Source organism: Mixophyes fleayi, chromosome 2 (assembly GCF_038048845.1).
Source record: "Mixophyes fleayi isolate aMixFle1 chromosome 2, aMixFle1.hap1, whole genome shotgun sequence".
NCBI classification, from domain to species: domain Eukaryota; kingdom Metazoa; phylum Chordata; class Amphibia; order Anura; family Limnodynastidae; genus Mixophyes; species Mixophyes fleayi.
Window position 1 is genome coordinate 251,481,122 of NC_134403.1, and position 26,564 is coordinate 251,507,685.

The 26,564-nt window shown below is 39.4% G+C and overlaps 1 protein-coding gene across 2 annotated transcripts in view; it reads left to right on the forward strand.

Moving 5' to 3' along the window:
• The first annotated feature begins 2,638 nt into the window (after positions 1–2,638).
• LOC142138838 (arf-GAP with SH3 domain, ANK repeat and PH domain-containing protein 3-like) overlaps positions 2,639–26,564 on the forward strand; it is a 45,706-nt gene continuing 21,780 nt past the window's right edge. The window contains exons 1-19 of one of the 2 annotated variants that reach the window (XM_075195845.1): positions 2,639–3,438; positions 4,615–4,687; positions 4,940–5,085; positions 5,808–5,882; positions 5,980–6,029; positions 7,486–7,582; positions 7,707–7,792; positions 8,102–8,177; positions 8,317–8,403; positions 8,613–8,716; positions 9,397–9,466; positions 18,390–18,477; positions 19,092–19,140; positions 19,603–19,763; positions 20,009–20,142; positions 20,228–20,319; positions 22,840–23,020; positions 23,120–23,205; positions 23,308–23,423. In XM_075195845.1, the coding sequence (XP_075051946.1) occupies positions 3,289–3,438; positions 4,615–4,687; positions 4,940–5,085; positions 5,808–5,882; positions 5,980–6,029; positions 7,486–7,582; positions 7,707–7,792; positions 8,102–8,177; positions 8,317–8,403; positions 8,613–8,716; positions 9,397–9,466; positions 18,390–18,477; positions 19,092–19,140; positions 19,603–19,763; positions 20,009–20,142; positions 20,228–20,319; positions 22,840–23,020; positions 23,120–23,205; positions 23,308–23,423 (1,921 nt within the window). In that variant the 5' untranslated portion in view covers positions 2,639–3,288. The remainder of the gene's footprint in view (positions 3,439–4,614; positions 4,688–4,939; positions 5,086–5,807; positions 5,883–5,979; positions 6,030–7,485; positions 7,583–7,706; positions 7,793–8,101; positions 8,178–8,316; positions 8,404–8,612; positions 8,717–9,396; positions 9,467–18,389; positions 18,478–19,091; positions 19,141–19,602; positions 19,764–20,008; positions 20,143–20,227; positions 20,320–22,839; positions 23,021–23,119; positions 23,206–23,307; positions 23,424–26,564) is intronic. The other variant, XM_075195844.1, reaches the window with a different exon arrangement.

Below are 26,564 nucleotides of genomic sequence, written 5' to 3' on the forward strand. Positions count from 1 at the left end.
ATTGAACTGCTAAAACTTTTGCATTTGCTAAATAAATTGTTTGTGCTTTGGAAACACAAGAAATCGCTTAGACAATGCTTATTGGAAAACAATAAAATTACTTTAATAATACCTCTGTTTCAACTGCCTCCTTGCATTTTCAACTTCCTTTCATCATCCCTCTGTTTTAATCTCCCCAATCCCTCTCCATTTCTAACTTCGACAGGGTCTATAAGCTGTTTGCCTGTTCCCTATTTCTAGCAGCCTATTGCTTGTGGGCATCCAGACTTTTAGCACTCTTGCAATACAATGTCAATGAAGCACTCGCAGACAATAGCATCCAAGTAGGTAATGTTCCTTGTGTTTATGTACGAAACATGGTCATATGTATGTGGACACCTGAAAATCACATCACATCGAAATGTACTTGTTGAACTTCTCATTTAAAAACCATGGGCATTAATATGAGAGCAAGAGCATTAGGGAGATTGTGCACTGATATCGGGTGATAAGGCTTGGCTGGTAGTCGGCGTTCCAATTCATCAAAAAGGTGTCATGCTGGACAGGAAAGAGGCTTCCCCAAACTGTTACACAATTGTGTAGAATGTCATTGCAGCGTTAGGAATTGCTTTCACTGGAATTAAGGGGCCCAGGCCAAACCATGAAAAACAGCCCCAGACCAATATTCCCTGACCACCAAACTTTACAGTAGCAGACTGCCAGATGGTGAAGTGCGATTTGTCACTCCGCAGAATGCATTTCCACTGCTCCAGAGTCTAATGGCAGTGTGCTTTACACTACTCCAGTTGACGTTTGGCATTGCGTATGGTTATCTGAGGCTTTTGTGCAGTTTGACTATGGAAACCCAATTCATGAAGCTCCCAGAGAACAGTTCTTGTGCTGACATTGCTTTCAGATACAGTTTGGAAATCGTTTGTGAGTTTTGCCGCCAAGGACAGACTTTTTTTACACTCTACAGCACTCTGTGGTTGCAACTTTATGAAAAGATGTCATCCTATGGAAGTACCATGTTGAAAGTTGATGAGCTCTTCAGTACAACCCATTCTACTGATGTTTGACTATATAGATTGCATGTCTGTATGTGAGATTGTATGCACCAGTTAGCAATGGGTGTGGCTAAAATGGCCACACTAGTTAGAAGGGGTGTCCTTATACTTTTGGCCATGTATTCTATGTGTGCTTATATTTAACTATGTTGCTATAATCTTATTTTGTTTTCCTTGGAGTAACTTTTCTTCTTTGCTTCCTTTGTATGTATACTGTCTTCCGTCTTCCAATAGTTTTATGTGCTTCCTTATATGCAGATCATCCCCGTTGATAGTGAGTGGGCAGAAATGTCTATTATGGATTGCATCAGAGCACCAAGAGAGAGTTGTTACTGTTTGTAATGTGTAAGAGATAAAGTGCTGTGCTTTAAAAGGCCAGCCTAGCGCACACAGAATTCCATGTTGTCTGGAACAGGTGTCTGGTATACCCTTACACCAAATATAGTTTGAAAGAGGCTAAAAAAGTTTAATGGGTTGCTTTGCACACACCCTCTAGTAAATATTGCTTCATCTTTCAACTTTCCTTCAGTGTTTTTTTTATGATGTTATGCAGATATGTTTAGTTTATGTGCTCCTGAATACACAGTTTGGCTGTGATCTCTGCATTGGAAATAGCTGTATTTAAAAACCACCTTCATTTTGAATTTCAGGAAAACGAAACATAGACAAATTGGCTAATGATAGAGATTTGGCTAAAAAATGCAGAAGGAAGCTTCATAGGGAAAGCAATGCACTCAGTAAAATGCGCAAGAGGGCATAAAGAAACTAATAACTTAAGGTCATCTAAAGGTGAAAATTGCTTTAAATAAGAAACAAATAAACTGCAATGGCTTTAAGGATGACTAAATGCACATCACTTCTACTAATTCAAACCATAAATTTTTGTACGTTGTTTAGACTACACTAGGGCAGTCTATACTATACTTGTTATTTGTTATAAAAATAGCAAAAATATTACGTGGCAACTATAAAAATACAGTTTTCTTTCCATTATACTACATTTTAGAAATCCTGTCCTATTGCCCTATTGCAACCACATTGGGAACCATAAGATTATAATATGTTAGTAGCCCGAATATTGCCCAGCAACATGCTTCATATTTTGGATGCTTTGATGCCTGGGGCAAAAAAAAAACTAGCGAAAACTAGTTCTTACACACAAAAATAGTTTTCTTACGGAAGGTTGAAGTGATTTGTCCGAATGAGCTAACGTGTGTTAATATGCTACAGGACATAATTAGAGAGCCTCCCCCTATCCCTCCAATTACCCAGATCACATACCAAGGTAAAGTACTATATTGGCTTTATAGCCTCAGGACTTTTCTAGCACGCTACAGGACCTGTACAACACTATGCACACAAGACATATAGAAAGTGATCCACACGTGATTTAAGAATAAGATAGCGTATTATTTCCCTTAAACTTTTTTTCCCTGCAAATGCACAGAGGACCATTCGCCCCATGCAATTGTTATATAGCTGCCACCTCGCAGAGGTAAGCTAGCACCCTCTCATATGTGTGTAGGACAGATTTGTAGAGAACGTGCTCAGACTCTGCTCTATGTAGACCGGCAGGTCATGTGATTGGGATAGGCTGGGGGAGGGAGAGGGAGGAGCACCCCCTCTGCTGGCTAGTGAATCTGGAGGACACTCGGATGGGTACGTAACTAATCCGGATTCAGGGAGAAGTTCACTAAAAGTAAACAGGTTCAAAGAGAAGCCTTCCAATATAGCGGAGACCCGGAAAAAGAGGCGCAGATGTGCAAACTCAAATTTACAACGTGGCGTAATTACTGATTAATTATGCACTTACGAAAACTTTCAGGTTTTGAAGCTAATCACAATGTAAAGCACATATTCAAGAATTCTTTCCAAAATCAAAGGATTTATGTGAATTAGGGGCCCAAAAATAATAGAATGACGCCTTTTTTTTAATGCGTTTACAACATTTATCTGGCGTTAGAAAGGTATTCGGAGTGAGTTCGGACCACCAAAGCAAAATCTGGATCTGGAATATTTGATATTTCTGCACTAATAGGTGTCCGCTAATCTGAAGTTCAATGAAGGTTTCATTTGTTGGTCTGTTCTAGGAATTACACAGTGGCTTCGGATCAACCAGAAATTTGCAGAAAATATAGACCATCTAGATTTATCAGCAGTCTATTATTGTGCTTAGATAAAAAAAGGAATTCATCAATGTTAAACATTTTACAACTATTAATACCAGCCTGTAGTTAAAGTAATGAAGACGGAACTCGGTGGTAATATCATGCCAGACTCAACACCACTGACCCTCTTTCAGGGGGTCACTTCTGAACGCTTACATGGACCCATATCCAACTTTGTGAGCAAAGTACAGACGTGCAGACAAGGAGTGAGTGCCCTGGAAGAGGTGGGTGCATTGTGGAAACAAGTAAACATGCTTGTGCTTTCAGTGTATTTACAGTATATGTGCTTCACATTCAACTGTACATTATTGATGTGTCCTTTTATGCATTTGTAGACGTTATTAAGCGCTCCCTGGAGACTTAAGATTCTTATTTATATTTAGTAGGTTTATGCTTCCTGCTTCTTTATTTGTGTACTTTTCTGTACTTTTCATTTGTTTATTTCTGGTGTCCATATCTTTGTGTGTTATTATGTCACACCTTGTGGGAAAGAAGGCGTATGTTTTTGTTAAAAGGGGAAGGGCAGGAATAAGAGCTGTAGGTGAGATGCTGGGAATGAATGCAGGGGATTTTGTTCCGCATTCCAGCAGCTATAAAGAAGTTTACATCTTTCATTCCCATAACTCCCCTCCCCTCATATTATGTTATATACCCCCTCCCATGTTTTGCTGTATTCCCTATATTCCTACTGACCTCCCTCACTAGCTCTTCATTTTTTCATTTTTGTTTCTACAATTGAGAACTCGTTATCCTTAAATTATTGACCAAAATTCCCATATCCTAGCATTTCTCCTTGTGTTTCTTAATGATGTTTGTTTGTTTGTTTTTTTTTTTGTTTTTTTTTTTTTTTTAAAAGTATTCTTAGGTATTTGCAAATTGCCTGAAAATGCTGGTGATCCCAAAGTGAACTTGATGCCCTAGAATAATCCAATTAACCAGATTGAAAAATATAGTTGGCATATAATTGCTGCCAGCTTGCTTTTGCTGTCAACCACACTAGCAAGTGTGGTCTGACCACTGAGCCAGGTTGTCTAATTTGGCCACAAATGTGTGTTGCTATATTGGAAAAGAGTACTAGTAGTTTGGCTGCTTACATACTTTTTGCTAGCATAATTGTTTTTTAGTATCTGATTAGCAAATAGGGACATGGGGGGCAGCTTTTGTTGACTGACTGAATGTCATGTCTCATTGATGTCCTGGCATTCTGTTTCAAAATTGCAGTAGCAGTATCCATGATCGAAATTCTGTGATTCTTATTCCTGTTTTGTACTTTTGTCGTCTTTTGAATTTCCTACCCTGCTCTACATTGATTTTTACCCTCTCTTTATACTATCTCTGAATTCTTCCCTCCCGCATATCCCTCTTAATTTTCATTAACTGTGTTTAATTTATCTCTCTAGAGTTTAGAAACTGACCTACAGGTTCTGAGCAGGATCCGGAAGAGTATTCGATCCATCTATGCTTCAGGCCTCTGTGAGTATAAAGGAAATAGACAGAATAAAGCAATGCCTATAAGAACAGATGTGATAATACTCACTAATAGTGCAAATCTTTAGGCTATTACATTTAGCTGTGCTAAAATAGTTTGAGGTTCAGTCATCTTCTGAAGATCTTTATTTTGAGCCATAAATGTGTTGCCATTGTAAGAGACTACTTTTTACATTGAGTGGTCGGTCACTGTCTTGAAGTAAATATTAAGACTTTATCCTTTCTTTCTTCAACCAGCTTTTGTGGATGCTCAGGAGAGCTATGTGGAAGCTCTGCAGTCTTTGGGCTCTAATCAGCTCTCTTCCAACAACCATGAACTGACCACTGGCTTTTTGAACTTGTCTGTTCTCTCAAGAGAATTGGGTGCACTCTTCAGCAACATGGTGAGTGTAGTTTTATGGCATTCTGACACTACTCCCATTAGTTCTCTCTCTATCAATCTCTTTCTTAAGTATTTCCTTTTGCTCTCCACCCTTCTGTGTCGCTGACTGTATGTAACTCCAGCGCTCTGACAGCATATTTTCTTCTTCATGTGGCTCTAATTAAAGAGAAACATGTAGAGAACTTGTCAGTGTGTGAATAGAAGCTATAAGAATGCATACAAATGAAAAAAAAAATTGCAAGAATGCATAAAAAGGGAAAGTCTTACATGAGTGCGTTGAAAGGAAAGTGTTACAAACCAAGTAGATAAGTTGGAACACACTGGAGTTTCTGTAAAGGCTGAAGAAAACTTTCAGATAAATCCTTCTAATAGTTTCCATATGCCCAAATATATTGTTTAATGAACTGTAGTCCTTTGGTTACCAAGGGATATCATCTTTCTTAGCCAGGCATGTGGTTGTCATGTCAATGCACCTATGCACATTATTCCTCTAGCAAGTTCAAAATCAAAGCTCAAGATGAGAGACGACTTTGACAACCATTCAGAACATGCAGCTATTACATGAAGGGGCAGATATGGTGTAGCTGCAGAATGTTGGGAAGAAGGAAAGTGTAGGTGCAGTTAGGATATATTTTGTTATTACCACATTAGTAAATGTTATTTTAAATGTCTTTACTGATGTCTGAGTTTTTATTTAACTCTGATTCTTTTTTTTTCTTTTAGATACATAACCTCAACAGCATGCTCTCGTTTCCTGTGGAGACATTATTACGTGGGGATTTAAAAGATGGGCGGTTGGTGAGTTTGAGCCTTTTTACCTTTTTCATTTTTTAACCTGGCAAATTGTAGTTGGCTGTCTCATAACTGCATAACACTTATTTGTTTGTCACTGCAGGAGCTGAAGAAACAGGCAGATCGGAGCTGGAAGGAATGCGAGATAAGAGTGTAAAACTACTGTTTGTTTAGGGGGAGCATTGTGTTGTGGGTTCAAGCAGGAAAAGAGCTTCAAATGACTTATTAGCTTGTCCATTGCCTCTTGTAAATTTTACTTGTGCATTGATTTTTCTGTGTAGCTTCCTTCTGCATTTTAATCACCTATTTTGGCAGTGTATGTTTTGGTTGCAGTACTGTTTAAGACCTATACATGTCAATCTCATTGTATGATCCCTGGTAAATGTATAGTGCATAGTACAAGCCTTGGGTGCAGAAAGCACTGTAAAAGAAACAAACAAACCTGGATGTAGCATGCAACCAAGGCATATTAATGTAAATTGTGGTTGAAATGCTTTGGCTGAAAATGCAGTTGAAGATATCTAAATGCAGAGAGCATCAAGTACCAATGGAGTGCAGAGTGAGAACATTGTGACAAGTGTTTATGGGGAGAGGCGCAAAAGGGTTCAGGAAAAAGACAAGGGAGGGTAATGCACTGTGTCAGCAATATATATCAAAACCAACTTGAAATAATATGCATAAATGGTAAATGTAAACTCATAAAAGCAAGTGATTAGAAATGATAGCACACTACCAGAAAGCCAATCTTGAAATGGTATGAAAAAATGGTGATTGCAGACTTCATAAAATAAAACAATTAGCAATGATCACACATTGCCAACAAACCAATACTAAAAGTCAATGTATATGTCACGTATAGTTAGTAAGGGTAATCTCCTTAACACTTTGGCTGTGATGACATTATTGATGGATTCCCTTGCTTCCGATTACCTCGTGCATGGAGAGGAATAAGAAGAAACAAGAGGCTCCAATGGCGTTATAACATAAAAACATTTATTGGATAAAACAATAAGAAATTAACTTACATTCAGTAAGTTCAACTGTGCATCTAAAGGTTTGTTTTTTTTTTAGCGTGATCACCGCTGCAGTGGCCGTGACAGCGATAGTGGGTATAGTGAGAACACTGACTATAGATTGTACTTTAAGAACACTGCTCTAATCTTTTAACTATACTATGTAAAAGCAATAAAATAAACATTTTTAATGTTGCACAAAAGTTTACTAGTACAAAGTGATTAACTATATACTTCTTTAAAGTTATGTATTAGATATAATTTTAATGCATACAGTTTCGATAGTGTCTCAATGGGAGCTATGGGTGTCAAGTTCAATTCCTCAGTTGCCTAGCAATCTAAAGGTACAGTACATGCTGTGATTTAGATATATAAGAGCAATGTTTGTAGATAGCAGTGTAAAAATCAAGAATAAATTCTAGGTTTAGAGTGCTGTACTACTTCTGAGCGTAAAGGCAGTTGAAGAATAGAACTTTCACTTTCTTGTATGATGTTGTAATAACCCAACACAGCTTGAGTCCTAGTATAAAATAACTCTATGTAATAGGAATGATGAGGTCTGAGTAAGCTCTGCAGATTGTACTCCCTCCCTACAGGACAAAAAGGGCTCGTTCGGGGGCCCCTCGTGCAGAATTGGAGAGCACTGAGGATGCCGAAAGGGAGAGGAAAGTGTTTGAACTTCACTTGTGTGAGGTGAGTAATGCAGAAAATGACAATGGTTATAAATGCAACAACAAAAATTAAACCTCTCTCTATACTCCAAGTATATTTTCTAGTCCGCCAGTACTGTTTTTACTGTTGTACTCTCTCTCACCAGTACCTTCTGAAATTAGGAGAGCTGCAAGTAAGGAAAGGTCCAGATTTCTTGGAGTGTCTCATTAAAGCTTTCCATGCTCAGCACACGTATGTATTTATTTCTCTCACCATATATGCACTTGTATCTAACCTAACTTCAATCCTGTTTACCTCTTCTTTGTGTATCTTCTACGCCTTCTCTACTTTAACGGTTGTGTCACATGGGCGCTTTGAGCGCTCATGCTTTTCCAGCCTTAAAAGTGCTATTGTACATGGGGCTGGTTCAGTCCCATACAGACAAGAAACGTAAGTGTCTCGCCACAGGAGAGATTCTGTAGTGTGATTGTGAGTGCTTTCCCACCTGCTATCTAGCATCTAAAGCATTGGTGCGACGCCACCTCAACCTGTGTGTTTTAGTTTTTTTCAGGATGGATTAACAGCTACACAGAGTCTCCTTCCTTTCATCGAGAAATTATCCTCTTCCTTGCATACTGTGAGTGCCACTCCCTCTATCCTGCTACATATTACCTGAATCTTGACTTTACTGTCCCAAGGTGTTTTTAGTGATTTATGTTGCCTTGGAGAGATGTCACTGCATTGTGTATTAAATTTGTTTTGTCATTTGATTCAAGATGCATCAGACCCAAGATGAAGAGCTTAAACAACTTTCAGAATTTAGAGAGAACCTGCAGAGACAACTGCAGATAGAAACTAAAGAGGTGAGAGCGTTAAGTCTTGCCTCTAATACTGTGACTAAATCATTGGGTGGCTGGTAAAGACTAGCCCCCCTTAAAAAAAAAAAAAAAGAAACAAGATAAGCAATTAAATTAAAAGCGTAATATACTGGCTGTCCATTTGCACCCATGTTGGTAAGGGTACATTACACAGTTGTGCTGCTCTGAGTTCCATCTTTAACTTGTTGTCTCAGGATGGACTGAACAGAAAGGATTCTGGATATAGTTTACATCAACATCAAGGAGATAAACAGCATGGAACAGAGAAATCTGGATTTCTTTATAAGAAGAGTGATGGGTGGGACTCATAATTGCCCTCTATATAATACTTTCATATAAACTCCCCTTATAACTATTACTGTGCAATATAATTCATATATATATTGCATCTACTTATAGCTATATATATATATAACTGTTCTATCTTCAGTTACCTCTCCAAATACCTTCCCCCATATTACTCTTCTTATCTGTATATTGCTACTACCTATAAATCATCCACACCATCTGTATAACTGTTCCCTATAACCTCCTGTTTCTCCATAACTTACCCTATGAGCGCTGCATTTATTGCCTGTGAACCTACTATATCATCATTCCCTATAATTCCACCTATCTCTTCATAAAACTGCTGCATGGAACTCCTGTATCTCCATAAAACTGTCCCATGTACCTTCTCCTATACCTCCATAGAACTGCTCTGTGTACCTTCTATTACTCGATAGAACTGTCCCATGTACCTTCTTCTATTTCTCTGAAGAACTGCTCAAAGTACCTTCTCCTAATTCTCCATAGAGCTGCTTCATGGAACTCCTCCTGTCTAACGGTAGAACTGCTTTGTGGACTTCCTCTTGTCTCTCTATAGATCTACTTTTATGGAATTTCTCCTGTTTCTCCATAAAAGTTTTGCCTAATACTATGCAAAATACTATTTAATGTCCCATTTGATTGGTTAATTTTTTATTTATTTTATTTTAGCATTCGGAAGGTTTGGCAGAAAAGAAAGTGTGGTGTAAAATATGGGTACCTAACTATATCTCACAGTACGGTAAGTGATGGGTTTGTTTTTATTGGTTTAGATAGATAAATGCTATTGTGCATACTGTAGAATCCTTAAGTGATACGTGTATGTGTATATTGCAGATATGTGTCCTATAAGAAGGCTGACACAACCTCAGTATGACCACGTCTCTGTAACAGCAGTGTTTAATATCTGTGTAATCCTGCATTACTATATTCCTGAAATATGAGACGTGTAGCTCTGAGCTCATGCTTTGTTTTCTAGTTCAGGGCGTTTTCCGTGTAATCCTAATGCGAAATGGTCTTTGGTTTTGTTGCAAATATTCATTTCTATTTCCCTTGTGTTTCATCAATTTAGATGTTACTAAATATTGCCATAATTTAGAACTTCTGACCCTTGAAATTCATCTGCACATTAGCTGGCTGGGGCTCCCAGGACATTAACAGTTTTCATCATTTGAAATCTGAGAATGTTTTACTTCTGGACTTCACTCACACTCCTGATGCATCTGGATTATTGGTATTCATCGTAGTATATACCCAAGTCAGAGGGAGTGAGTGAGTTTTGTGACAAGTACAGCCTTTCCTGTGAAGAATCATTTGTCTTTCAGCTTCATTTACTGCTGGATAAGAAGTTTTCATCTATGATTTTTGCAGTGTCACGTCTTCTAGTTTGCTGGCACCTTTAGTAGTTAGGTTTAGTGCACTTATTAAGCTACGAGCTTCTTTTCAGCTATGCATAGAGGAATGTTTCTCTAAATCTAAATATCAGTGCACTGATTTAGGAATGTGTATTAATATATCATATATATTTATTTATTGGATTAAAAAGCTATGTGTGATGTTATTTTTATGTGTTAATTGAATTTTATTAAAGTATACTATTTTTACTAGTAATTTTCCATGAACTCATAATTGTGGGGGTTGGAATGACTGTAGTTTCTCTGATTGCTTCACTAAGGTTTATTAAGAACACACAGGCTCTTCTCTAAGGCTGAAGAGGACATTCATTCATAACCTGATAATTGCTTCTGGATTACATCTAATCCCCAAGGGATTTTGATTTTTTTTTGATTTTTGTTTTCTTTCAAGGTTTAGTGCACTGCCTTATTTATTTCCTTTACCTCAATGGCAGTTTGTGGTTATGAAGCAGCCAACCTTAGACATCCTATGGGGCATAGTTGACTAGTGGCGCTATCTGTGAGACTTACTTGGGGGTTGCTCTTTGTGCTGTGAGGAAGAATGTTGATCTGGACGCTAGGGGCAAGCTGAGCAGAGCTTATAGCAGAGAAGAGTTGAGTGAGGCTGAATTGTAGAGTTGTTAAGACTTGTGATATGGACAGGAGGCCTCATAGTAGGCAAGGTAAAGAGGCCTGAGATGGGTGGTAGAGACCCTTTTGGGAGGGCTTACCTAGGACGTCTGCGCTTTGTTTTTTGTTGTTGTGAGGGTGCTGCCTTGACGGATGGTCCGGATGTTCCAGTTCCGGTTTTTGTTGGTTGTCTCCTTGTTGTTTCCGTGGCGCGACCTGTGAGGAGAAAAATAGGGGAGGGGGGAGGGAGAAAGAGAGAGAGAGAGAACAGGGGAGGCAGTATACACGATTGCGGCCGGGAATTGTTTATAGCTCCTTTGTCAGTTTTGGTCCATAGCTCTTTTGCCTTGTTTATAGCTCTGGTGCCGTGTATACTGTGGGGATACTAGGGGTGGTTGGGCTTGGGTGGGCAAGGGGATTAAATTGCCCTGTCTAAAGCTTGTAGTAGAAGCTTTGCAGAAAGTCTGCTAATTGTGACTATGCCTGCTTTCCTTAAAAATATATTTGTGTATATGGTTGTGGGGTGAATAAGCAAACTTGATCTCCTTAGAGTATAAATTTGTATGGTTCCCTTTATAGGGATAATGTGTAGCGACTAATTTCGTTAAATAGGGTATGTGGGGAGGGAGTGGTGTCTCTTAAGGAGAAATACGTGGATACCTGAGGGGAGTGTTAAAGGAATAAATGTGGTGTGTGTGCCTTGTAAGTGGGTGGATCTTTTTGTAGAAATAGCGTTATTTGCTTTTTGCTCTAAAAAGGGCAGTTATTGTATTAACCTTGTTATCTTGTAGTTTGTTGGTGGGTGGATGATGTAGTAGGTGTTGAGAAGTAGCGTAGGACGGACAGTCGGGGTGGCTGCGGTTCTGCGACTCTCTTCCTGTGTCCTTACTTCCGGTTTGTAGGTTTGGAACGCACAGGCGCCTGTGCGTTCCACTGCAGAGCTGAGTCCTCTGTTCGTGCTTTTTCTTGTTTGCTGTAAGGTGTGCCGGTTTTCGCTGAGCTTAGTGCTTTGTAAACGCTTTCCGGGTTGTGGGCAAGTTTCTCGTGAAGTGTTCACTCCAACGCGTTTCGTCTGGGCGGACTTCGTCAGGGATGTTCCTTGTATGTGCAAGTGAGTCTTCTTATACATGTGTGTACATGTTTCCTCCAATGGGGAGCGTGAGGGGAGGGGGAAGGGGAGGGGGGTGTGACTTGGGGGTTAAAGGTTGTATATTAATAGATTTTTATTATGGTTATTGATTACTTTATATGAGTGAGATAAAGCTAAGTGATGGGTGGGACACGGCACTGGATGGGTAGTGCTTTTAAAGTAATTGGGCTGTTTGAATGGGGGGGGGGGAGGGGGTTCACGTAAGCGGGATTTTTGCTCTGATCTCTCTCAAATGAGTATCGTGTCTGGCCGGCGTGGTGATGGTTACGTGGGCACTGGTTTATAGTATTAAAATTAATCTAATTTAGGTTGTATTCTTATTTATGTATTTAATTTTTAATTTCGAATTGTTTAATTATTAAATATTTTATCTTATCTTATATTTTGCTTAGGTTGAAGTTGGGCAGTTTGTTTGGGTGGGGGGGGGGGGGAGATTAATATAAGTGAGGTTTACAGTAAGGGTGGGGATAGGAAATAGTGGGTTTCGTATTTCTTGGTATTATTGGTGTGTGGCTGGATGCCTATGGATGCAGGCGGGGCAATATGTACGGAGTGGAGGAGGCGGGTGTGAGAGGGATAGGTCAAAGCTCTAAGTATGTCAATTTGATAGGATGCCAATATCCAGACATATGGCTATGTTATTAGGGGGGTGAAGTGGAAATATAGGATGGGAACTTATAACTATTTATAGGGGGTGGAATTGGGGGGGGGGGTGTATAGGGTGGAGAGCTTATATCTATTATTTATTTTCTATTCTTTAGTTTTAATTATGGAGTGTGGATATTTAAGAATGATTTTTAAGTATGTGGTGTGGTGGATATGGTGTATATAGTGTGGACGTTTTTAGGTTTACGTTATATTAAGCCACTATTTGTGTAATATTATCTTGTTATAAATGGTTTCTTAAATATTGTGTGTGTATGTATATGTATGTATGTATGTATATATATATATATATATATATATATATATATATATATATATATATATATATATATATATATATATATATATATATATATGCTATATTGCTAGTAATGATTGGGTGGGTAAAGAGGCCTATTTATTAACTTTCACATGATTGACACAATCATTTCCATTCCTTATTGCAGTGATAAGGAATGAAAGATTGTGAGCATTTATTAAGTGTTCCGCAGGAACAGTAATCTTGATTAACTGCTGTCCCTACAAACACACAAGTGTACCTATTTCCTATCATCACTGTGGTCACTATCGCAAAGTGGCCACCTTTACGATACTAGATCTCTTCATTTGATCTCCTCTCCACTTGTATGCAATATGTTTATGTTATCACTTGTTTAACACCATGCAACCGATTTGCAATACATTGTATATCTGTTTGCCAGCATACTTCTACACCACACTTGTCACAAGTGATTGCCATACCCTATATTTTCAAGTATTTGAGCGCATCTGGGCCATCCCATAATCTCTATAATACTAAGGGGAGTGGTTAACCCCGCCCTTATCGCAGCTCATACTATACCACTTTCTGTCTAGTGCATCCTTCTCCCACTGTATCTACCTTTACGATACTGACTGGAGGAGGGAGAAGTAAGACGCGGGGAGGGATCCGAAGATCTCTCTATCGCAGTGCTCTCTCTTCAGATTGCGTTTGTCATCAGCCACAAGTTCCAAAAATCTTTAAAACGTATGGCGTTGGACTGCTTTTGCTTTTGAAGATATATCTCTGATATCTACTGCGATGGGTATAAAGTGATATGATCCTTCAAAATGCGGCTATCCCAGAAAACTTGCTGTTTTTGTGGGATTTTAAGAAAAGATTAGCATAATAAATAGACCTCTTAATTTTAAAGATATGAGTTGAATGTATTTAACTATTACAATTATGTTTAGTAAAAAACAGCAGGGGTGGATCTAGACTTTTATTTAAAATAGATTATAGGGGTAAAATTCTTGACTAAGTGGAGACTAGAAAGAAGGGAATTTCAATAGGCAATACAAGAGCTTGAATGCAAGTAGATATCTGTGCATATAGAGATGTTTTTAAGTGAACTTATTTTCCAGCACCCCTTAAAAAGTGGGAGGCACATATAGAAACCGTTGTAATTCCTACACTGTTCACCTGATTTGGATGTAAATTCCCTCAAATTAAAGCTGAAAGTCTGCAGTTAAAGCACATCTTGTTTGTTTCATTTCAGATCCATTGTGGTGGTGTATAGAGCCCAAAATATGAGAATTGTGCCGATGTCCCAATATTTATGGACTTGACTGTATGTCATTCAAATATTACTGATACTGAAACCCAAAAAAACATATTCTTTTTCCAAGTGCTATCTCTAGAGGACAGCCTTTTGTCACTTCAAATCATAAAGAAAATGGCGAGGAGGTGGATCCACGTATAAAAACCATGAATGGTAATCTGTGTCAAATGCAGCAGACAGGTCAAGGAGAATTTGAAGTTAGTGGTGTACTTTACATTTGGCATTGATCAAATCACTGATCACCCTCAGTGTGGTCTCTGTGAAGTGTTGGGAACGGAAGCCTGAAGGGAGTCTAATAGGGCTTGTGAGTCATGTGTAGACATGCCTCTTGTGATGTTTGGAGGCACATGGGAGTTCAGGGATGGTAATATAAGAGATGAGTATAATGGGCAGCAAATTATTTTGTTTTTGAGGGTTTAGGGTTGAAAGGACAAGTCGTAGAGTGGGAGCAAAAGAAGGTAGAGACTTCGGGTTATAGCTACGGGTTTGAAAAAGTGGAGATATTGCCTATAGCAACCAATCATATTCTAGCTATAATTTTGTAGAATGTAATAAATAAATGATGAGTTGAATCTGGTTGCTATAGGCAACATCTCCTTTTTTTTTTTTTCTCAAACCTGCAGTTTAGTAAATCTAGCCCTTCATCTTTGTTTGTGGGATTAAATGAAGAGAAAGTGCCAGAGGGTGCATGGAAATAATTGAGCAGATAGATGTTCCGGAGATGGAAGTTTTCCCCCTGACAGTAAAGTCAGCCTGAATGTTCCTATATATCATAACTTATCTAATATCTTAATAAGCCTGGACATAGCAGTACGTTGGGAGAAAAGGGCAAACTTTTAAAATATTAGAATGATGCAGTGTAGTGGTGAGGTCAAAAAAACAGGTTGTACATTACTTTTACCCCTCATCACAGTTTACAGCACATTACCACTCATTTATCTCCCTTTACCCACCGCCTTGAAGAATTCCCTTCTTCCTCCATGCAGGCAGATTTCTTGCTTTCCACTGAATTATCACAAATCCCTGCTAAACCTAATCTCCTATTCCTCCTCACATTTATTCAATAATTGTGTGATCTAAAGTATATTTGGTATCATTGAATGTACAACAGCAGCCAGCTGTAAAACCAACTTATTGAAAATAGTGGTCATGTAATTGTGAATGACCTTAGCTGTATGTGTCATTAGACACAGGTAGATCTTCAATAAAGTTTTATATCGTTTTTATCCTACTTTCTTAATCCCTTCTGTGGAGTGATTTAGGGGCCTATATTTCATCATAGAAATTTGTGGACACAATTCTCGGTTCCCTATCGTGCCCAATAACCACACCTCTTATGTTCAGAGCATTTTTCTTTAGCTTCGGTAGACTTGTCAGAGTTTATTTTCTTATTCCCTCAGCACATTTTCCTTTGCTGATTAAGCGAAAAAGTTTGACGTACACTCACAGGGAAAGAGCTGTCTCTCAGCCTGTTTGCTGAGCCTAATGCAAAATCTTCCTGTGTGGACCTGTAACAGCTGTGTAAGTGGCAGCTAAAGTTTTCAGAAGGTCGTTAGTTGGGATCATTCTCAGTCGTTTACACATTTAAATCCTTTTTTGAGCAGCTTGCTCAGAGAAGTTTCATAGCCTTCTATGACTTTAGCACCTCAGTGTAACGTCTATTTCTTAAGAGCTGAAATGGTTAATTGCTTTTTCTTGTTTTATAAAGCTCTCGTTGAATTTGAAACCCTTTTAGTGCCAGGGGTTTAGGAAAATTCCTGGACTAGCAGTTCCAGGCTTATTCCCATTTTTCTACACAAGTGTAAAAAGATTTTATTTTCAGAACATGTTCAGCTTTAAATTTGTATCGCTCATGAACGGAGCGTAAATAATTTTCAGTTATGATGTAGTAATTAAGAAAAAGTTAACCTACTGTATCCTTTTATATTTACTGTGTTAATTGAATGAATTGGTCAAAACTAGCTTTAAAGTTAATTAGAATTTTACCTATCTTCTCCGGGGCCAGCTAAGCCTCAAGACTTAACACTGCTGTAAATAGTCACACAAATTATCACCAGTAGAACACCAGAAAGTTACAATCAATATTTATTTTGGGGAGTTGGATGAGGGATTAACTAACCACGGTCACCTACACATTTAGCTACGTGTGATTTGAAAGCCAACAACATGATACTCTCATAAACTGCGTCTTGGGCCTAGTGTTTTAAAAAAAACAAAAAAAACGTGTCTCACCTTGTTGGCTTTCTAAGAGCTCATGAAAAACAATGCATAGAAAGTGTAGACAAATTCTTGTACCAAGTCCTCACGTTTTTTCGAAGCATGTGCTTGCAGCATTGTGTACTATTTACTTAATAAGTATTCCCATATAACTAGAATATTTTACGAACATTTGTAATTATAAAGCAAATGATTGTGAAAAAATTTGTCTACATTTCCGTTTGCGTATATAATTTTGTGACTGTCAACATTTAAAGCCCGCTGAATATGGTTTAAGAAGAGGAGTTAAACACATAAAATGAATGCCCATATTTAAAGGCAGAGGCGGAACTACTGCATCACGTTTTTAACAATTTAATTTCTTTTTATTATTACTTTGTGACCAGGCAGGGGCTGCGGCGGGGTGCGTGGTCCGTGGACAGCGTACAGCAGCAGGCAGCCAATCGCGTGGCTGCCAGAACACGGTGCGCTCAGACAGGAGTATTCACTTCCTGTCTGATCGATCTAAGATGTAAGTTTTAGGAGCCCCCAGTTCTTCAAAAATAAGAATTACGCCCTGAGAGGTTGGAATGGTCAGTCTGTAATACTGTGAAATTACATTCTCCTGACAAGTTGACATCCAGTAGTATATTATAGCAAAAATTAAACTTTCATACACGCCATATTATAATTTATTACATTTAATCTGTTAAGGCTGTCTATATTACAATTTGTAGAAAGATGTATTTACCTGATATTTGCCAAATTTTAGTACCTCCCCTCCATGAGGTCTGGTGGCATATGCGGGAGGGGGTGTGATGACACGGTCGCACGACCGAGGCTTGTGCTCCCTGCTATGTAATGCTGCGCTTCACGGCAGTAGGGGTGGGGGCCTGATGGCACAAATCACGTCATTAAGACCCACCTCTGATTTGATCCAGGAAGCTGCCTGCTCACCTGGGAGAGTGCCTCCAAAAATTAGGGATTCTCCCGGACATTTCGGGGGAGTAGGCAAGTATGGTTTATATTTCGGCAGAAACTAAAACAAACTGCACACTTTAAACTTACCAATTCATTGAAGCAAACGGTTAACACTTTGTGTTGACATTTGCACACAGCTGTATATATGTTGGTGTATTGCATAGCAATGTGTGTGGGTTTTGTTGAAATGACCTGTGATTTAAAGGACTAACTTGTTTGCTGATAATACATTATTTCACCCACTGAGGAGCTGACTCATAGCACTGTGCAGGATCTAGGGGTAAATGTATTATACTCCGATTTTTTTTCAACTCGCCGGAAATTTACAAGCCAGTGCCGCTTTAAATTTTAGCTGTAAACTCTACGATTTCCGTCGATTTGAAAAAATCGTAGTATAATACATTTACCCCCTGATGTCTTCACAGGTTACCACCTTCTTCATAGCATTGCTTGTAAAGTATATTTCTAAATAGAACGTAAAAGTTATGGGTATGATATATCTTATCTAAAATGTGGATGCACATTATTTTGATGCCTGGGGTGGGCAGCAGAGACGATTGTTATGGTTTATACAATTGGGTTTAGTAATTTTTGTGGTAGGTTATGACTATTCAGCAGATTGACAGGGCTAAGAAAATTATGACCAGAGATTATTTAATTTGACACAGTACTTGAGTTGGCCGATTGACCAATTTTCATAGTTTTAGCAATATGTTTATTTTATTTTTATGAAATATAGCCAGTAGAATTCAAAGTTGTATATAAGAAAGTAATAGTGACACGATAATCTACATCATTTAGTTTGAATGAAGCTGCTTGTAGTTTTTAATCTGCTGTTAATAAGTGGGTGTATTGCATGCGTTAGCCAAGATAACGTAGGTGAAAATTTATAAAAAGTATAGAACAGAAAAAGTCAGAACATACAAGCTGACGTGTGCACTGGTAATTCCATAGAAAATATGTAATGTACTGTATCATCCAGGAGAAAATCTGGAACACTGGTACTTTTCATGTTTATGATTGGACTGGTGCCAGTTTGGAATTCAGTGTTATGATTTTTACTTTCAGATTAATCGACCTCCCACTAAAATTAAATTACTCACATGTCAAGTTCGGCCAAATCTTGAGGACAAACGCAGCTTCTACTTAATCACACGTGAGTCATAGGGTAATGTATGTTCATGAAAACATGTCTAGACTTGTGTATGACCGTGTAAACTCAATGTCTGGAGACTTTGTGGTAATGTAGCAGGAAAGAAGAATTTATATTCCCACTAGAATCATTTCATATAGAAGCTAAATTACAGTGAAAAATATGTCTAATATAAGTGGTTTCTAATAATTTTCCAAGTTATGGATAGTGTACAGTTTCTTTCGACAGCAGGTAATATCACTGGTTCCACCTGCGGACTTGCCCAGTGTTGTCTGTTTTTCTCTGCTAATAACAATCTCATTCTAACAACACTTTAGGCTGTGGTTACTTGCCTTACATGTTCGATTTCTTCAGAATCGTGTAACAAAGCAGAGATCCCAGACTGCACATGCTCACTGTGTTGTCTATCTTTCACATACTCTCTCTCTCTGGGGTAGATTTAGGGGAGTAGTTTGATATATAAATGTGGTAACTCTAATGCCGCAATCCAACAACTCCAAGTGGATCGATATAAACTGTTTTGCCAGCTCTTTCCTACAGTATTAGCAATGAGTAATGGATAATCTTCTGTTTCTTCCTGCACCTGAGTTTAGCGATCGCTGTTTTTTCTCTTTTAGATAACAGAACATATAACTTTCAGGCCGAGGATGAGCCAGAGGCATTTGTGTGAGTAATAATGGGCTAATCTTAGCCTGCATTTTCCTACTTCATCCTAACTTTCACTCCTTCACAAATGCTGAAATCTTCTTTCCCTCCTTTGCGATCTCCTTGAACATTACCAATTTGGTGTGTTTGACTAGTTTTGAGAGCACTTTTTTGATCTGTACTTCCTATTTTTCCATATGGCCCCAGTTATGAAGTTAGTGGCGACAGAACGACCTGCAACCAGCCAGATTATTTAAATGTTCACAGCCACACAGAGTATTTCAGGAGACAAATGTGCTGATTTGTGAGAGGCAGTGACCTGTTCATTCATGTGATTGTTAGGGAGAACAGAGCCAGTGTCATGATGAGAAGAGGGGTAACCCACATTCTGAGCGTTTGATTGTGCATATAATAAGCGGCACAGAATGTGCCTTTCTTTGACGCAATATTGATAATCCAAAATATTTTTCTTTCTTCTTGAAGATGGATATCTGTGCTGCAGAATAGCAAAGATGAGTCCTTGAATGCAGCGTTTGGTGGGGACGGAGCATCAAGCGACAACTCCCACCAACTAACAAAGCAGATCATTAATGAGATCAGGTCCTTACCTGGCAACCAAGTATGCTGTGATTGTGGAGCACCTGGTGAGCTGCCTTCCTTCACTCCTGCTCAGGCTTCTTCCATACTTTCATATCACTTCCTCGTCTATTTCGCTGTAAGGTTTCCATCTATTGTCTTTCTAAATGCCCTATTCACATTCGCTTATCTTTTTCCATCTTCCATGTTTTCTAATCTGTCAGTCTCTAACCTTTAATATTTGACTCTCTTAATCCCTCTTCTCTCCTTTTACACTGGTGGGTTTTATGCTGATCCTAACATATGTCCACAGAACCCTCCTGGGTCTCCACAAACTTGGGAATTCTTATCTGCATTGAGTGTTCTGGGATTCACCGTGATCTCGGCGTGCGCTACTCACGGGTCCAGTCTTTAACACTTGATTTATTGAGCACTTCTGAACTCTTGGTAGGTGCCACTCTGTCTATATTTCACCCTATGAATCTGTTCCCAAATGTCAACATATCCCTCTATCGCCCTGTGTTTTCTTCAGCTTGCAGTTTCAATTGGGAATAACAAATTCAATGAAGTTTTTGAAGCCATCGTTCCGACACCAAATCTTAAGCCCACACCCAACAGTGACATGTAAGTGCTGCTGACTCTTTGTGGGCAAAGGTTATGCAATAGAATGTGTGCACGGGATGATGTAGGGTTTAAGGTGGATTGCAGGTTATAAGCCTGGTACAGCAGAAAAGTGACATTCCAAAATAGTGCATGTACATACCATATTTAATTATTATTTTTTTAACAAATAAAATTTTTATTGATTTTTTTTTTTTTTTTTAAAGGGCACAGAAAGGAAACAAAAAGGGGGGGGGGGTACATAATGGGGTTGGAACAAAAATCAGAGCACTATCTACCTGACTATTTGCCATATATGGTAAACCCAGCTAACAACCTCCATATAGAAGCTCATTCACCAGTATCATTAGTGGGCGAGAGTAGAGAACATGACTGGGCTCCTTCTCCTTCGGTAACATAAATATGCCAAGCTCTCCACTTAACCAGTGGGGATGATGTTGACATAGAGTATGGGACACCTAGGGTTTCCATTTCAAAGTTAGTTAATTTTAGAGATCACTTTGGCCAGTGGTGGGGGGAAAGATTGTTTCCATGCCTGAGCGATAGCTGCTCTGGTTGCTATCAACACCTGGCCTGTCACATATCTATCCCAACGTGGGAGAGCAGGGGAATAGAGTTGTAATTGAGCTAACTCTGGCGTAGGGGAAATCGATTGACCAAGGACTGAGTTTATCAATTGGAAAACCTTGATCCATAACGGACGCACCACAGGACATGACCAAAATATATGAAGAATGTCACCACGTTCTGAACAATTGCGCCAACATAATAAGGATACGGATAGCCAAATTTTATGGAGTTTGTCTGGGGTGGCATACGTTCTATTCAATAGTTTTACCAACATCTCCGTATGGTTAAGGCAATTAGACATTTTGAAAGAGTTAACAAAGATATGTTCCCAGTCTTCTTCTGACAATTCTAACTGGAGGTCTGTTTCCCATTGGATCTGAGGTTTAGACTTAGGTACAGTGTTTAGGCACAATTGGGTATTATACCAGAGGGTAATGCTGGCTTTACTACTACCTTTAGTTAATGGGGAGTAATATCTGGCCAGAGGAGGTCCTATCAGCAGATTTCTCAACGGCGGAGAGGTTAATAGATGCCTAATTTGGAGATATTTATAGAAATCGCTTTTGGGCAGTGAATACAGGGCACTAAGATGTGAGGAGGTGAAAAGCTCGCCCAAGTCCAACAAGCGTCCTAGGGTCTGAATACCCCTACTGACCCAACCAGAGAGATTTAAATATGTTTTTTGGCGACCCCCTGCAATGATACACCCGTCGTGGGGCGTACAAGCACTCAGTGTCCCGGCACAGACGGTCCCACACAGTCAAGGTGTCTCTAGTAAGGGTCGGCAAAGTCTCTGCAGGAGGTCTCCATTGACCAGGTACCCATAAAAGGTCCGGCAAAGGGAACTCTGAGTTACACGCTATTTACAGATCTAGCCAGGGTTTCTCACCCCTTGGAAGGTACCAATCTTGCACTTGGGACAGAATGCAAGCCTCATGATATTTTGTCAAGTGAGGAAGGGTCAGTCCCCCTTGTCGTTTCCCTCTAGTCATGCGCTGCATAGCAATACGTGGGGGTTTGGCCTTCCATACATATGTTTTCATCAGAGAGGTCAATTTGACTAATAACCCCGGGGAAAGGCAGAACGGAAGCATACGGAATAGGTACATTAGTTTAGGGAGTAGCATCATTTTAAATGCTGAGATCCTGCCTAACCAAGAGACCTTGAAGCACATCCACAACCCTATGAGCTTCAATAATAGTTGGTGCAGTAGAGAAAAATTATGATCTATAATTGAATCTAAGTGGGGAGTTATTTGAATCTCAAGATAAGACCAGTAATTTTCTAAGAGTACATACATTTGTCTTTTAAGGCCTGCAATCTGGCCTTTGGGACATTTATAGGGAAGTACTTCTGTCTTTGAGGTATTCAATTTATAAAGAGAAGCTCTACCGAAGTGAAACAGCAGGTCATGTATCGCTGGCAGCGAGGTCTCCGGGTTAGTCACAAATAGGAGTACATCGTCGGCGAATAAGCACACTTTATGGGATATCTCTCTCACTTCTAGTCCTGTGCACCTTTGCTCAAGTCTTATTTGTGCCAGGGGTTCTATAGCCATCAAATAGATAATGGGGGACATGGGACAACCCTGTCGGGTTCCGTTAGTAATTGAGAAGTTACCATATTTAATTTTAACAGGAGGGTAGACAAAACTTGGCAATGGACTGTAGAGATTTTGAGAGCAACAAGTAGAAAAAAGCAGAAAATAATGGGGAACTGTTTGGGCCTCACTGACATTGGTGCACACTGAAAAGTAATGTGTTTAAAAAATAAAATAATTAATATGTTAGGTGTTTAATTGAACATTTTTGTCCTTGTTTAATTAAATTAGTCATAAATAAGCAGATATAAAGCGGTCCTTTGGGAAGAATGCATTACAGTGATTTAATATAAAAGTACTCAGTCTCTTTCTTGGAAGGGGATGAATTCTATAAGGATCACTGTGTCAATAGGACTGCCAGGAAGGATTATATCACTGCCAAATATGTGGAGCGCAACTTTGTGGACAGAGAAAAGAACATTGCTGTGCATGGACTCAGAGATGCTATTCAGAGGCAGGACCTGATAGCGCTGCTACAGAGCATGGCAAATGGAACAGATCTGTGCAATCCACTTCCACCCGATGACAATCAGGTATTTGCCTTTTTAATTAGAAGCCCAGGATAGTGCTCCATATGCAAATACGTGTCTCTCCCTTCCATCTGATACATTTCTTACTTCCTTTTTCCAAAGTATCTCAACGAGTATCCCCTTCACCTGGCTGTCTGTCTGTGTGACAGAAACACCCTCCCATTGGTCGATTTCCTCATCCAGAATGGGTATGTACCTTTTCACAAGGAGACCGAGTAGAACATGGACAGAGATACTTATGTATAAATTAAGATATGTGTTTTACTGGATGGGTGACTCTGTTTTCACAGGGGAGCTCAAGAAAAAGTTACAGCAGATGGGCAAACAGCTCTGCATTATGCTGTCAAATATAACAAACCAGATTGTATACGGCTTCTCCTGAGAGCAAAGGCATCTGTGAATACTGGTAACCACATGTCTCTCACTTTCTCCTAATGCCTAGCTACAGCATTTACACTTTCTAATGAAACTCTCGCCTCTATCTCTCACTTTTTAATACTGTTTTTTTTAATGAACGTATCTTAACATTGTACAATAAGCATTTTCAGCTAAAGAGTGTTAATTTTGAGGTGTCCCTAGCATTGTGTTTCCAAAGTTCTCATCAAATGTTTGCATTGAGAACAGCTTGGAACATTAACTAAATGTCATTAGATGTAGTCTATTGGAAACGCCATGTGATTATGGTACCCAATATTGAGAGGTAAAAGTCATTGGCTTCCTTAGGATCATAGGATAGTGAGAAACTCCTTTTAAAAAAACAAACAAAAAATAAGACCGCAAGTGACACAACCACTATCCATCTTGAGTAGTTATAACCCAGTAAATGCTGAATTTGTTACAAGCATAGCAACCCCCCATTGGAGTATTTGCTACACAAGTTATTTAAGGGGGTAAACTAGTCTTTTTACTATCTTCTTAATGTCAGTGTAGATTTTAATAACTGCATTTGTAATTTAAAGTAATTCAGTTTGTTTTGTTTTGGAAAATATATCAATCAGAAAATGTAGCCGCCAGTCCAACTGGTAACTGCACTTAAAAATTTGAATTTAATCCAGGCTTTTGAATTTAAGTCCTAGAAATGGCAAAAGGCTGCAAACAGTCGCTTGACATACCTAGATTTGAGGACCAATTTTGCCTGTTAGGCAGCAGCCAAAGGTGTGGTGGGTCTAAACTAGGGGTGTGCACCGGCCACGTTTTGTGTTTTGGGTTCTGATTTGTTTTGCCAAAACACCTGACGAAAGGTTTTGGTTCTGATTTAGGGTTTTGGGTTCTGATTTATTTTTAAAAAAGCATAAAAAGTGCTAAAATCCATTTTTTGGTTTTTTTTTTTCACTCCTACGCTATTATTAACCTCAATAACATTCAATAACAATCATTTTCACTAATTTCTAGTCTATTCAGAACACCTCACACCTCACAATATTGTTTTTAGTCCAAAACGTTGCACCGAGGTAGCTGGATGTCTAAGCTAAGCGACATAAATGGGCGGCACAAACGCGTGGCCCATCGTAGGTGGCTGTGTAGGCTTGAATAGCGACAGTAGACATGTCTGCAATGGTTGGCAGGTCCTTTAGTCCGGACCAGATGTTCTCGGCATCCCCGCCAGTGGGGCTTTTAGGAAAACTGAGCTTTTTCCTCGCAGCCACAAGTGTTGAAGATTGGGCATCGCCCTTGGCAGACGACGTTGATGGCATTTCATCGTCTATGTTATGACTAGTGGCAGCAGGTTCAGCATTAGAAGGAAGTGGGTCTTGATCTTTCCCTACTTTATCCTCCAAATTTTGGTACTCCATTATATGCAGCACATGTTGTATTACAGTACTATTTTTTTAAATACTACTGGAACAGTGAACAATTTTTAATAGATTGCAGTATTAATGTTTCTGGACTGCAAGAATTTTATTTTGACGGTTTTGAATTTTTTTTTATATTTTTTTAAAAGGATCTTTGTAGAATTTTTTTTTTTTTGTTTAATTTATTTGAAGATTTTTTAATAGATTTAAAATAACTATGCACTTAGCAGAACTAAGCACAGGACAAAAGCACCACTATACTCAGCAAGGACAGAGCACTGGACTGATGCACCACTGGACTCAGCAAGGACAGAGCACTGGACTGATGCACCACTGGACTCGGCAAGGACAGAGCACTGGACTGATGCACCACTAGACACAAGTAAAGAGCACCACTACACTATACACCCTCCCTCTTCCATGATGTCAGGCGAAATGAAGATGGCGGCCGCAAGGTGAGTATTTATGACATCCGAGTCTCGCGAGATCCGACGCGAGACTTGGATGTCATAGCCTCGTTTTGGATTGATTTGGCGGCCGGAAGTACCCGAACAGTGCTCGGATCCCGTCGGATCCGCACTGTTCGAGTGGGCTCGGATTAGCGGAATCCGAGCCCGCTCATCCTTAGTCTAAACACCCCCACCACCAGAGTTTAGCGAAAGCAGAGGTGCATGTGTAAATAAGTTTGTGACAATGCAGTGCAATAAAATTGTGACCCCTTTCTTAGAGCCAAGTCGATGCCTTTTCCCTGTGCAAGTGCAAGATATTTAAATGAGATTCAAGGGGTTGAGATTTACTTGATATCGGCAAGTGCTTTAGACAATTTCTATCAATGTAACAAAAGCATTCAGATGTGCTATAGTTATATATACACAGATCAATCACAACATTAAAACCACTGATAAATGAAGTGAATAATATTGATTTTCTTGGTACAATGGCACTTGTCAAGGGTGGGAAATATTAGGAAGCAAGTGAACAGTCTGTTTTTGAAGTTGATGTGTTGGAAGCAGGAAAAACAGACAAGTGTAAGGATCTGAGCGACTATGACAATGGCCAAATTGTGATTGCTAGATGACTGGGTCAGTGCATCTCCAAAATGACAGGTCTTGTGGGGTGTTCCTCAAAAGTGGTCCTAGGAAGGACAACTGGCGATCATTAATGCGAGTGGGGAGCGAAGACTAGCCCTTCTGGTCCAAACCCACAGAAGAACTACTGTAACACAAATTGCTGAAAAAGTTAATGCTGGCCATGATAGAAAGGTAAACTGGTCAGAGTGCCCATGCTGACCGCTTTCCAAGCACCTACAATAGGCACGCGAGCGCCAGAACTGGACCATGGAGCTATAGAAGAAGATGGCCTGGTCTGGTAAATCACATTTTCTTTTACAACATGTGGACAGCTGGGTGTGTGTGCATCGTTTACCTGGGGAAGAGATGGCACCAGGATTCACTATGGGAAGAAGACAAACAAGAGGAGGCAATATGATGCTCTGGGCAATGTTCTGCTGGGAAACCATGGGTCCTGGCATGCACGTGGATGTTACTTTGACATGAACTACCTCCCTAAACATTTTTGCAGACCAAGTATACCAATCCATGGCAATGATATTCCTTGATGGCAGTGGCTTCTTACAGCAGGTTAATGCGCCCTGCCACACTGCAAAAATTGTTCAGGAACGTTTTGAGGAGGTGGTTCAAGGTGTTGACTTGGCTTCCAAATTCCCCATATTTCAAGCCGATTGAGCATGTGGG